This window comes from Triticum urartu, chromosome 1 (assembly GCF_003073215.2).
Source record: "Triticum urartu cultivar G1812 chromosome 1, Tu2.1, whole genome shotgun sequence".
NCBI lineage: Eukaryota > Viridiplantae > Streptophyta > Magnoliopsida > Poales > Poaceae > Triticum > Triticum urartu.
In genome coordinates, this window is record NC_053022.1 from 521,442,915 (window position 1) to 521,454,979 (window position 12,065).

At 46.1% G+C, this 12,065-nt stretch overlaps 2 protein-coding genes across 2 annotated transcripts; both read left to right on the forward strand.

The window, feature by feature from the left end:
- The first annotated feature begins 254 nt into the window (after positions 1-254).
- LOC125524927 (ras-related protein Rab7-like) lies at positions 255-3,581 on the forward strand. Its single transcript, XM_048689960.1, has 7 exons — positions 255-512; positions 619-645; positions 780-879; positions 2,435-2,581; positions 2,659-2,739; positions 2,834-2,979; positions 3,241-3,581. The coding sequence occupies exons 1-7, from the start codon at positions 460-462 to the stop codon at positions 3,305-3,307; spliced, it is 621 nt and encodes a 206-aa protein (XP_048545917.1). The 5' UTR covers positions 255-459; the 3' UTR covers positions 3,308-3,581.
- Positions 3,582-4,559: 978 nt separating this feature from the next.
- Positions 4,560-5,563, forward strand: LOC125524934. Its single transcript, XM_048689963.1, has one exon. It carries the CDS (start codon positions 4,856-4,858, stop codon positions 5,429-5,431), a length of 576 nt encoding a protein of 191 aa, XP_048545920.1. The 5' UTR covers positions 4,560-4,855; the 3' UTR covers positions 5,432-5,563.
- The last annotated feature ends 6,502 nt before the right edge of the window (positions 5,564-12,065 follow it).

A 12,065-nucleotide genomic window follows, 5' to 3' on the forward strand; every position in this document is an offset into this window, starting at 1 on the left:
GGCACAAGGTTTATGATGTACTCCCTCCGTCTCATAATATAAAAATATTTTTTACACTACATTAGAAAGGAAAAAAGGTTTATCTTTTCAAGGAAAAAGAAAAAATCTTTAAAGAAAATCTGAATCTTACCCCCGCAAAAAAAAAAATCTGAATCTTACAACAGGTGATTTTCTTTTTCATTGATGGCCAACCAAACCAAAACTCCTACTAAAACAAATCGAAGGAGGTTCTACGCGTCGGATCGCGGTGGCCCGACCTACGGTCGACACATCACATCACGGCCCCCTTCGGCGCAGCTCCTCCGGTCCGGTCTCTCCCTCCCTCGCGTCGCCCACCACAGAGCACACGAGTCGACGCGCCGCGACAGCTCAGCTCTTTCGTCTCGTCTCGCCTCGCCCCCTTCCAGTCCCTCCCTCCGGCGCGCGAGCGAGATCGATCGCCGCGGACCCTAGATCCCGATGGCCTCGCGCCGCCGCACCCTCCTCAAGGTCATCATCCTCGGCGACAGCGGGTTGGTGGATTCGGATCTCCCGTCCTCCTTTTAGGCTATTGCGGTATTGCCTCTTCCAGTGTTCGCTCTGCTGACTGACTTTTTCTGCTGATTCACCGCGATCCAGGGTCGGGAAGACGTCCTTGATGAACCAGTATCCTGAGATTCGCGTTGAGATGCGATAATTGCGCCCAGTTTAGCTTGTCTCGTTCCGGACAGATTGGATTTTGTACTGGAGCATAAGTAGTTGTTTTGGCTTGTGTTTCCTTGAGCTTTGATTTAATTCAGATATGTGAACAAGAAGTTCAGCAACCAGTACAAGGCTACCATCGGCGCCGATTTCCTCACCAAGGAGGTGCAGTTCGAGGACAGGCTCTTCACCCTACAAGTAAGAAGATCTTTATGCCCTGGTCCTTCTTTTTGCTGCTGCTGGATCATGCTCTATGCTTAGTTCAGTACTTAAGTTCATGTGAGTAGTGCTAGTGTGATTTGGCATGACCATCATTAGTTGTTGAACTGCTCCTCTCCAGATGTTTGCCGTCGATCTACTCTTTGTGTGGAACGTCACACTGTTGGTGCTGCATGATTGGTTCAATCCTTGCATCATCTGCAGTCCTGCTTAGTTTAGTGCTCTCAGCTGTGAATATTATTGTACAACATTGGGTACAGCATGACTGGAATTGTTGGCTTATTTACTTACGTAGATGTATGCGCTGGAGCTAAATTTGTATGGACATCAGAAAGTGGACCCGCATATAGTGTAGTCTTCCGAAAGAAAATAAATAGACCATTTGATTTTACATGAGAACAATTTCTAGAAAAGTGTAAACGGTTCAAGAATTCAGTAGGGCATAAAAGTACTACTTATCTTGGCATGATGTTCTTCCGATTTAGCCTTGGGCCTCTGACAACAAATATTTGGTACTCCCTCCGTCCGGAAATACTTGTCCTATGAAAGGTTGTATCTAGACTTATTTTAGTTATAGATACATCCATTTTATCCATTTCTAGGACAAGTATTTCCGGACGGAGGGAGTATTAGTTTGTTTTGCACCCTGCTCTTCACTCACCCTACTCTATTAGCCCCTACAGATTAGCAAACGGTTCATTTTTCATGTTAGTTTCAACTATCCTAAATGCCAAACGGTTTCCTAGCAGCTCCTTCGTTTTTGAATGATTTTGTTAAAGCAGGTTTGCCCTATACCTGCTCTTCACTCAACCTATGCTATTAGCCCCTAAGAAATTAGCAAGCGGTGCATTCTTCATGTTAGTTTCAACTATCCTAAATGCCAAACCGTTTCCTAGGAGCTCCTTTGTTTTTGAATGATTTTGTTAAAGCGTGCCTGACCCATACCTGCTCTTCATTCAACCTATGCTATTAACCCCTAGCAAATTAGCAAGCGGTGCATTCTTCATGTTAGTTTCAACTATCCTAAATGCCAAACCGTTTCCTAGCAGCTCCTTTGTTTTTCAATGATTTTGTTAAAGCAGGCTTGCCCCATACCTGCTCTTCACTCAACCTATGCTATTAGCCCCTACAAATTAGCAAGTGGTGCATTCTTGTTAATCCCATCTATTTTAAATATCAAGCTGTTTCCTAGCGTTTCCCTTTTTTTTTTCCGAATGGTTCTGTTAAAGTGGTTTTGCCCCATCCCTGCTCTTTACTCATCATATGTTCTTAACCCCTACGAACTAGCAAACTTTACATTTTTCATGTTAACTCCTGCTATTTGAAATGTCAGACAATTTCTTAGCGGCTCTTTGTTTTCTGAATGATTCTGTTAAAGTGCGTTGCTAATGGATGCATGAGAAATCTGTTTCTTGAGGTTTTCTGGTACCTGTGATTCTGTATATTTTTCACTACCATATTCTATTATGACTGCTTATATATGATGCTTAGACAGATTTTTTTTGTGTGTGGATTAACATATGTTTCTGTGTAGATATGGGATACTGCCGGTCAGGAGAGGTTTCAAAGTCTTGGTGTTGCATTCTACCGCGGAGCAGATTGTTGTGTTCTAGTTTACGATGTTAACTCGATGAAATCATTTGATAATCTGAACAACTGGCGTGAAGAGTTTCTAATTCAGGTGAATTATTTTTCATAATTCATTAACAGTCCAGAATCATGTTATGCCTGTCTCACTTCAGGTGTTTACTTTGACAGGCTAGCCCATCAGATCCTGATAACTTCCCTTTTGTTCTGCTGGGTAACAAAGTTGATGTAGATGGCGGGAACAGTCGTGTGGTAATTACCTATATTCACTTTATGCTTTGCCTTTTCTCAGTAAATAGTTGCTCTCCGATGGATTCTTAGGGATACGTAAACTGCTTCCATTTAGGTTTCTGAGAAAAAGGCGAAGGCATGGTGTGCCTCTAAAGGGAACATCCCATACTTTGAGACTTCTGCCAAGGATGGAATCAATGTGGAGGAAGCTTTCCAATGTATAGTAAAGAACGCTCTGAAGAACGAGCCAGAGGAAGAACTGTAAGCACAATATATCTTACTCTCTTTATTATCTTTGATGAAGTTGAACTGCATTCGCTGCAAGTGAATATATCATATAGTAATACAGAAAGGAAGGCTAGATGTAATATTGAAGTGTCAATAGTTCATTTAGTTGCCTTTGGTGCTGATTGATTCGTTCCCATGGTTTATGTTCAGATAGTTGTAGGACTAGCGTGTATATATTTTAATTTGCTTTTATGCTTCACTTTGTGATCTTATGGAAATGCTACGCTGTTGAAGGTATATGCCGGACACCGTGGACGTGGTGGGTGGCAACCGGGGTCAAGGATCATCAGGATGCTGTTAGAACCTGAGGCCACAACTGTCAGCTATTCCTTTGACATTACTGTATTTCCATGGTGACTTGTGGACCCGTATTTCATTCGTGACCTTTTCCAATCACCTCGTAAGTGCCCAAGGAATGATTGATGCGTCTGTTCCGAGCTGTCAATCTGTGGACGTTTGTGTAGTTTTATCATGAATAGCGTCATATCTTGTGAATACAGTAAGGCGAAATAAGTGAAGTGTAAACTACAGTTGCTTCATTATGGTTTTGTGTGAAAGAAGCTTAAATCTGGTCTTGTACGACGGCCCATCCTGGAAATACGTTCTCTAGGTGGTGTTCCTCAATTTGAACTGTTGGGTTTCCGGTTCCAGGTCTTTATCTTTAATCATGCCTATTTGCCAGGAAGATTATATGTCATGGTTGAACCCCTTTGGAAGGGTGGTAGGAAAAATAAATTACTCGTAATCACGGATATCATAATTGCTGGAACTGTCCACTGGAATCGTTCTTTGATCATCATCATTTTTTCCGAGTTGTTTCCATGTATTTTCTCGAGCACAGTTGTTTGTAGCTCAACTAAAACAAAAGTTGTTTCTAGCTAGTTCCTATCATCCTATGTATATATCTCATTAAAATATTCCTTTCGCGTTGGTTTCTCCAAATGGTGCCCGGAATTCATCATCTGCTCCATCTGGCGAATACGAAATAAATGCTACTCTCTCCGTATCAAAATATAAGACGTTTTGTAGGCCAATTAGTACTAATCATGAATATTATAAGGTTTTTTTTGGAGACGACGCCGAGTTGTTTCTATGTATTTTCTGGAGCACAGTATGTACACAAGACATTTGTGTCATGCAACCATTTCTTCATGTGAAAGAAACATGTGGCACAGAAAGTGTCATTGTAAACAGTAAACACGTTTGTTTCCTCCAAAACGTGTCACAAATTTTCCATCCGTTTCATCGGTTCATGCATCCTTCCCGAACTCAGACGGAGCTACTCTACGATGGAATTGTTGGGCAATACCCCGTCGGATAATCCCGTCGTCCGTTGCGCCGTGGAGAAAAAGGCTTGTCGGGAGGAAGCTTCCGCCTGACAGCGGGACCGTGAAACAGTCACCAGGTGCCGAGCAGCTGAAGTGCGCCAACAGGGGAGGGGCGGACGCGACGCGGCCCGCACACGCCACAGCCGAAACCGCGCGGCCGAAAGAGAGGAAAACCCCAAGGAATTGCCGACGCGACGCCGCCCTGCGCGTGTTCTTCCCGCCCAAGCCAAGCAACCCATTCCCCGCACGTTTTCCCCCCGCCCTACGGCCAGCATAGCTAAGGCTCTGCCACGGGAAATTCCGCCACCACAGCGCACGCCTCCCCGCCCCGCCACTCCACGCCACCCTTTGGTGCCTTCCTTCGCCGGTATATAAACCAGCACGCGACCCCGACGCCGAGCACAAGCAACGTAACACCTCTGCATCGAGCTTCCCGCGCGCGCCCACGCTCTCGATCGTTGCCGCCGTGGCCTGCTCGGGACGTACGTACGTGCCATCCGTCGTATTTTATTTTTGCAGCAATGCGCATGGCGCCGGCGGCGGCAGGAAGAGCCCACGGCGCTTGGAGCAGCGCACCGCGCGCGCTCTCCGACCGGCGCGGCCTCCGGTCACCATCTCGCGTCGTCGCCGCCACGGCGACGGTTCGGTTCGGCGCTCGTCGTCGTCGCGCAGTTGGGAGCGGAGTGGTCCTCTGCCGCGCGTCTGGGGGCGGCGGCGAGTGGGAGCCCGCGGGCTCGCCGTGGGACGGCCGGATGGTGGACGAGGGCATGGCCGCGCTGCGGCGGCGCATCCGCGAGGTGGAGGACGAGGAAGTGGAAGAGCCAGAGGAGGAGGAGGAGGAGGGCGGCGTGGACGTCTTCGTGCCCCCGGGCGAGTGGACGGAGCTGGAGCGGCGGCACCACGGGCTGTACGTCGCGGGCGTGCGCGAGGCGCTCGGCATCCTGTTCGCGCTGCTGGTGCGCGCGCGGCCGGGGCTCGGCGCGGGGGTCGTGGCGCTGGTGCTGCTCAGCGTGCCGGCCACGGTGCTCCTCGTGTCCGCCGAGCTCGTCCGGGCTGTCCACTCCATCTCCGCCGCCGTGCTCAGCGGCAGAATGTAGGATTGTACGTATTTTCTGCCTTGTGCACGCCATGCTTCTCCTTCTTCCCAATTCCAGGGAAGAATCATTCGGGGAAGAATCAGATGATGTATAGTACTCCCTACATAAAGAAATATAAGAGCATTTAGATCATTACTTTAGTGATCTAAACATAGTAGTTATCTAAACGCACAGATGAAGTACGTAGTAGGTTTTCTTGTCTCGACTCGGCAAGGAGCATGATAACTGTTAGGGCACTGTTGTATTACTCACGATCTCTCTCTTTCTCTTAGGAATTGTAGCAAGTGTAGCACAGATTACATGAACTAAAGATATAGAGGAAGAACTCGAGGAAGGGGAAGGAGTTTGTAGCCGCCGCCGTTCTTGCCGTGATCCACTGGAATACAGGATACCCTCTCCTTCTGTGCGCCTCGCTTAAGTAGTTGCAGCGATGGCCTTGGACGGGCCAAATCCATGGCTCCTAACATCCCTCCCTTCCTGAAATTTGGCTTGACCCCAAGCCGGCGCCACCAAAAACTGTTCGGGTCCCATTGCACTCGATGGTCCTTGACTAGCTCAAAGTCGCGGTGGTAGCCGAAGGCGGAGATGGCTTTAACAACATGGGGGTAGTAGTCGTGGACGATGGCGACCCAACCGAAGGAACCGTAGAGGAAGTAGTCATTGTTGAAGTCGATGTAGTATTTGTGGTCAACGAAGCCTTGCGCGAAGCGGGCTGCGACAGGGATGACACCCTTCCCTCCTTAAGAATGTTCTTGATCGGAGCAGGTAGATGGCACTATAACACCCATGGCATGTGCTCTCTTGCTGATCACCTCCATCATCATATAATTGTTGACGGCTGAAGTGTAGAAGCTAGGAATAAGGTGACAAGACAGCGGGCAATCAAGATCATGGCGCACCTCCCTCCTTGAAAGACCTTCCATCGAGTCAACTTCCTTATCAACAACAATGCAAGCCCTCCAGGATCCCAAGACACACCTAGTTGGTAGCGGCGTAGGTCAGATTCCAGCATATCAACAACATCAGTGAGAAGATAATCTGAACTGAGCCACATCAAATAGCACCAACTTTTATAACCAGCAAGCTACGTGTTCGAGATGTCCTTTTTTGATCTAGATATAACATAAGTTCGTAGGGCCTAGCTCTATACACATCAAGTTCTGGAAGCTCACAGAATACACGACTGGCAATATATGACACCAGACATCCCTAGATTTCAATCCAGTCAACCCTTTAGCTGAACCAGCTATTCACACACCAGTGCGTTGCTCCTGAATATGAGTCTCCACACGGCCATTCTCCTTAGAGTGTGGTTGTTCTACACCCACGCACATTGCACCCCCGGTGCATCCACGATAAAAAACTTAGCAAAACATTTCAAAAAATTCTGAAACTTGGTGGATGTGATTATGTGTAAATGTTTTAGGCGCTTGCAAAAATTTGGTGGCGAAATAACATCCGAGGAAATCTGTACAGAAAAAACAAAGTTTGTGCTGAAAACATGTGAACAGTAACGTGGGTGCACAACATCATTTGTATTTCGTTTTGTATGGAAATCATTTGATGTTTTTTGGTGACCAAACTTTGCAAGCACCTAAAACATTAGCTCATAATCACATCCACCAAGTTTCAGATTTTTTCTAATTTTTTTACTATTTCTTTCGAATTTACTGTTCATTCTATGGGTGCACCAAAGGTGGGTGCAGCCACTACTTTCCCTTCTCCTTAAATTCCTCTTCACTCAAAAAAATTCCATATCACTAACATGCTCATAATCTAATCTGCCCCATGCAATTTGTCACACCCAGAAATATGACAAACAGCAGCACGCTCCAGTACACGATGCTCAGATAGTTCATAAGAGGACTGCACTGAGAAGATAATGCAGCAGACTAGCGCATATGGCTCAAGTTGCATTGACTAAAGAAAAATAATGCTCGAACTTTCTGTGCCCGGGGCACCCATTCTCTGCATGCTCTGAAATAGATGTGCATCCATAGTCGCAAGATAGGAATACCGTAGTGCAAGAGCAGTAATAATAGAACATTCACATAGTATGAAAAGCCACTGTTTACCTTCATGTAATGGCTTCTTAGTGAACAAAAATCTTCATTGTGTTGTCTGAAAGATCACAAGCACCATAATTGACCTCAGAGGATCCTTATGCAATTTTCAAGGTGTAAGCTGATTGTAGTACAAGCGCTTCTTTTGAATTCCTTTTGACACAAAATGTTCCAGTGCATTGACATAGGCATATTATGAATAGTCCCTTGTATAGCTATTCCCCAATCACTCAGCCCAGTAAGAACCAAGAAGATAAGTCGCCCAAAAGTACAGGGTTGGTGCTCCACTAAAGCAATAGGAAAAACATACCTGCCGAACACCTCTCCTGCAATGCCAAATTCTTGCAATGTATAGCAAGCTTAGCGCAATCTCATTGAACATAATTTCTGCTAGGAGGTCGTTAATACACCGCAGAATGATCAACAAGATATCAGAGCACTCAATTCCCTTAGAACCTTTTTGACCTAACCGTTTATCAACATATGTTCTTCCAGCCAGTGAACACAAAGACTGCAATTGGGCATTTTGCAAACAACTGAAGTGCTCCTCCATGGGAATCAGGTCACAACAATGGACAACCATCAGAGAGGTAATAGGATTAACCTGAGGACGAAACTCATAAGAGGGTTGAACAGAAGAGATAACTGACTGCCACCTCGAAGCACTAAAATTTAGACCATTCATAGAATGCATTACGGGTTGGCTCGGAATAAGAATATCTATTGGCGCTGTACGGATCCTGCAAACAACCTTCAGAAAAATACTGAGTTTCACATGCTGTACCCTTGGCAAATACCCAGAGAATGTTGGCAAACAACCTATAGGTGGTTTGGCTGCTTCTTCCTCCTCATCGTCATCTTTTCCCTTTGCCTGCCTCTGTTGCTTGATGATGGAGTCCAGGACGATGGGGTTGATGGAGTCGGGCCAGTTCCCCATCGGCATGCGGGTCCTCGTCGTCGATGATGACCCCCTGTGCCTCAAGGTTCTGGAGGTCCTACTACGTCGCTGCTGGTATCATGGTCAGTGCATGCTTGCATTTCATTCTTTGTAATTTATAGTAAGAAACTTCATTCTGTTGTTAGTCACATTACCTGAAACCATTCAATTCTAGTTTCACTTACCAGTCATTGGATGTTACTTACTACTCCCTCCGTCCCAAAATAAATGTCTCAAGTCTAGTACAACTTTTAGTAAAACTAGTACAAATTTAAGACACTTATTTTGAGACGGAGGGAGTATAGATTAGTTGTTATGTATCCTGTGCTTTCAAGTTTCAACAATTCTACTTTCACAAAAAAAAGCTTCAACAATTGTAAACTGATATAAGAGCACCTGCTTGCTTGCTGTATCTTATGATATAGGGTCTGTCTAGAACACATCTAGATGTGACATAGTTATGTCACATCTAAGCTGATTTTCACTCTGTTTGTGGTCTATTTTTTTGTCCTAGTTTTTTTTGTTTCTTGTTGATACATTATATACTTGTGGAAGGTTAGATGTGAATCCTTAAAAAACATCTAGATGTGAATTAGACAAACTGTATGATATAACAGTAGCAACCACCAACCAAGTTGCTACTGCATCGAGCCTGTTAAGGGAGAACAAGGACATGTTTGATCTGGTGATCAACGAGGTCCACATGCCTAACATGTACTGAATTCATGCTCCAGCCTACTTATCCAAAAGTCCGAACTGACGGAGAGAGGTAGACAATATATTTCAACACCTCTTCTCATGTATAAACTTATTTAGTCCTTAGACGTGGGTTTATGTAGGCCACATAATATTTCTAAATACTAAATTGGTAGGGTCTTGAACTCAAGACCTCCTGGCTCAGATACCATATTGAATTCATGCTCCAGCGAACTCATCCAAAAGTCTGAACTCATAGAGAGAGGCGGACGATATATTTTAACAACATGGACACACTACTAGGGAAAGCCTTATACGTGGAGGCTTATCAGTAGCGCGGGTCTACTCAAGGCGCTACTCCTACATAATAGTAGCGCATACTACCCAAAGGCACTACTGCTACCTGCTTAGCAGTAGCGCGGCTCCGTACAAACGCACTACGGCTATTAGGACCACACCTGAGCCGATAGGCTAGGTACAGTAATAGCGCAGTTCCAGTTTGCCGCGCTACTGCTAAGAATATAGTAGTAGCGCATTTTCCAGGGACACAACTACAACTAAGTTTGTACAGTGCCACACGGTAGGCCGTACTTAGCAGCAGCGCGTCCGGCAGGACCGCGCTACTGCTATCTTTTTACCAGCAACATGCTTTCCCTACCCGTGCTGCTGCTAAGGCGCAACAACCACCTTTTCTACCTCTCCCCCCTTCCCCATCCTCTCTTCCTTCACTTTTCCCTCCCACCTCCTCTCCCCACACTTTGCTTCTTCCTCACTACTTCTTCTCCCCCATTATTCTCTTTCTTCTACCTCTCTTTCTCTCTCTTTAATGCCCCTTGCTAACTACACCACCTCCATTAATGCAACTTCTTTCTCTTTTCCCCACTTTTCCTCCCCCTTCACTAGTTAGAGCCATCTCCTTCCCCAACTAGCCAGGTAGACCTACCCATTTAATGAAGTGACATATCTACCACCCTAACTAGATCTAGCCATGTCAAGAAGTAATCTTTGTCCACTTTTGATCACTCGCTAGGTGTGTGGCGACACCAATCGACCTCATCACCGTGCTCGATCTCTATCTCGAGATAGGTGAGTAAAAATTTATGCTTTTGCAAGAATGGAAATACGTGTGTGTGTGTGCGATATGACCTAATCGGGCGATATGATGGAAATTGTGTGTGTGGCATGAGTTGCCGCTGAATTGTGCTTGAGTTGCCTATGTTTTGCCGAAATGTCGATTCATTTCCGTTTTGGCGAATTTCGGGCAAACTCTATGTCCTATTTTTAGGGAAGGTCATGCTGAATTTTTGTATGACTTTGATGCATGCATTTTTATAATAAATTTGCTTATTATTACCGCACAGGCAATCATGATGGTCAGTGGAACGATGGTGGGAAGGTGGTTGTGAGTGGCGGTGCAGGACATGAACGAAAATAATTGGAGAGTGATTTTATGTTCGTGTCGAAGATGCAAGGGAGGAGTTTGGCTCGACCCCTATGAGGATGGCCATTTGAAGGCGTGCCTGTTCATGACCGGTTTCATGGATGGCTATACTCGGTGGATAATCGAAGATGATGATGAGGAGGACACCGACGGGGCAGCCAATGACGACACGGGGCCAGATGAAGAGATGACCGATAATGGCTGCGGAGAAGGGGCCGGACATGGCGTCAGAGAAGAGGCCGGACATGGAGGCAGAGAAGACGTGGACATGCCATAGCCTTCATCGCTACTAAGTTCAATTGTGCGGGACCCGCATGTTTGAGACCTACTTCGCAAGAAGACGAGTACCGACAAAGTTGCTTCTAGAGAGGGCCAAGCTGGAGCAACTTGAGGTAGACTCGAACACACCATTGTATGATGGTTGCGATTCTAAGGTGACCCGCTTGAGTTTCACACTCGAAGTTCTAAAGACGAAGGCTAACCGACATAAGCCTCGATGAGCTTCTCCAGTACCTAAGGAAGGTTCTTCCAGCGGGGAATCTATGTCCTACTAGTGTGGATGAGGCCAAGAAGATTGTGTGCCCTCTTGATCTGCCACACATTAGATACCATGCATGCATCAACGATTGCGTCATTTGTCGGAAGGAGCACGCGGAAAAAACCAGCTGTCCGGTGTGCAATGCTTCTCGACACAAGAAGGCCGGAAAGAAATCTCGTAGAAAGTTGTATGGTACTTAACGATCACTCCCCGTCTCCAGCGTTATTCCATAGGTCCTAAGGAGGCAAAGCTCATGCGTTGGCATGCGGAGAGGAAAAAGCCCGACGATGGAGATGATCCGGAGCTGAGACACCTCACGGATCCAAGCCAATGGAGAGCGTTCAACGACGAATATCGATATTTCGCAGGTGATGCAAGGAAAATTGTGCTTGGCGTTAGTACCAATGGCATGAATCCGTTGGCAACCAGAACACCAACCATAACACATGGCCCGTGTTTGTATGGATGTACAACCTCCCCTGGTTGTGCATGAAGTCAAAGTACATACACATGAGCATGTTGATTCAAAGGCCAAAACAACTAGGAAATAATATTAATCTGTATCTGGGGCTACTCCAAGAAGAGTTAGACACATTATGGAAAACACCGGCCAAGACATTGGACGGAAGCAAAGGCGGGTATTTCTATATGAGAGCCACACTGATGATGACGGTGCACAACTATCTCGGTTAAGGATATGTCACAGGCCAGGTGTGCCACGGATATTGCGGATGCATGCGGTGCATGGATGATACAACGTCTCAGCAGTTAACGAAATATGGCGAGTCTGGGAAAATCATGTACATGGGCCATCGAAGATGGCTCGCGAAGGACGACCTGTGGAGAAACTATGGAGATCTATTCAATGGTGAGGCTAAGCATCAAGGACCTCCACATAAGCGGAGCGGCGCCAACATCAATGAGGTGTTAAAAAACTGGGAACAGTGCCCCGCGCTGGG

Excerpts from the sequence above, each read along its gene's own strand:
- LOC125524927 (XM_048689960.1), top strand. The coding sequence starts at position 460 with ATGGCCTCGCGCCGCCGCACCCTCCTCAAGGTCATCATCCTCGGCGAC. Across the intron at positions 646-779 it reads AAGACGTCCTTGATGAACCA|ATATGTGAACAAGAAGTTCA; the intron begins GTATCCTGAGAT and ends GATTTAATTCAG. Across the intron at positions 2,980-3,240 it reads AACGAGCCAGAGGAAGAACT|GTATATGCCGGACACCGTGG; the intron begins GTAAGCACAATA and ends ACGCTGTTGAAG.
- LOC125524934 (XM_048689963.1), top strand. The coding sequence starts at position 4,856 with ATGCGCATGGCGCCGGCGGCGGCAGGAAGAGCCCACGGCGCTTGGAGC.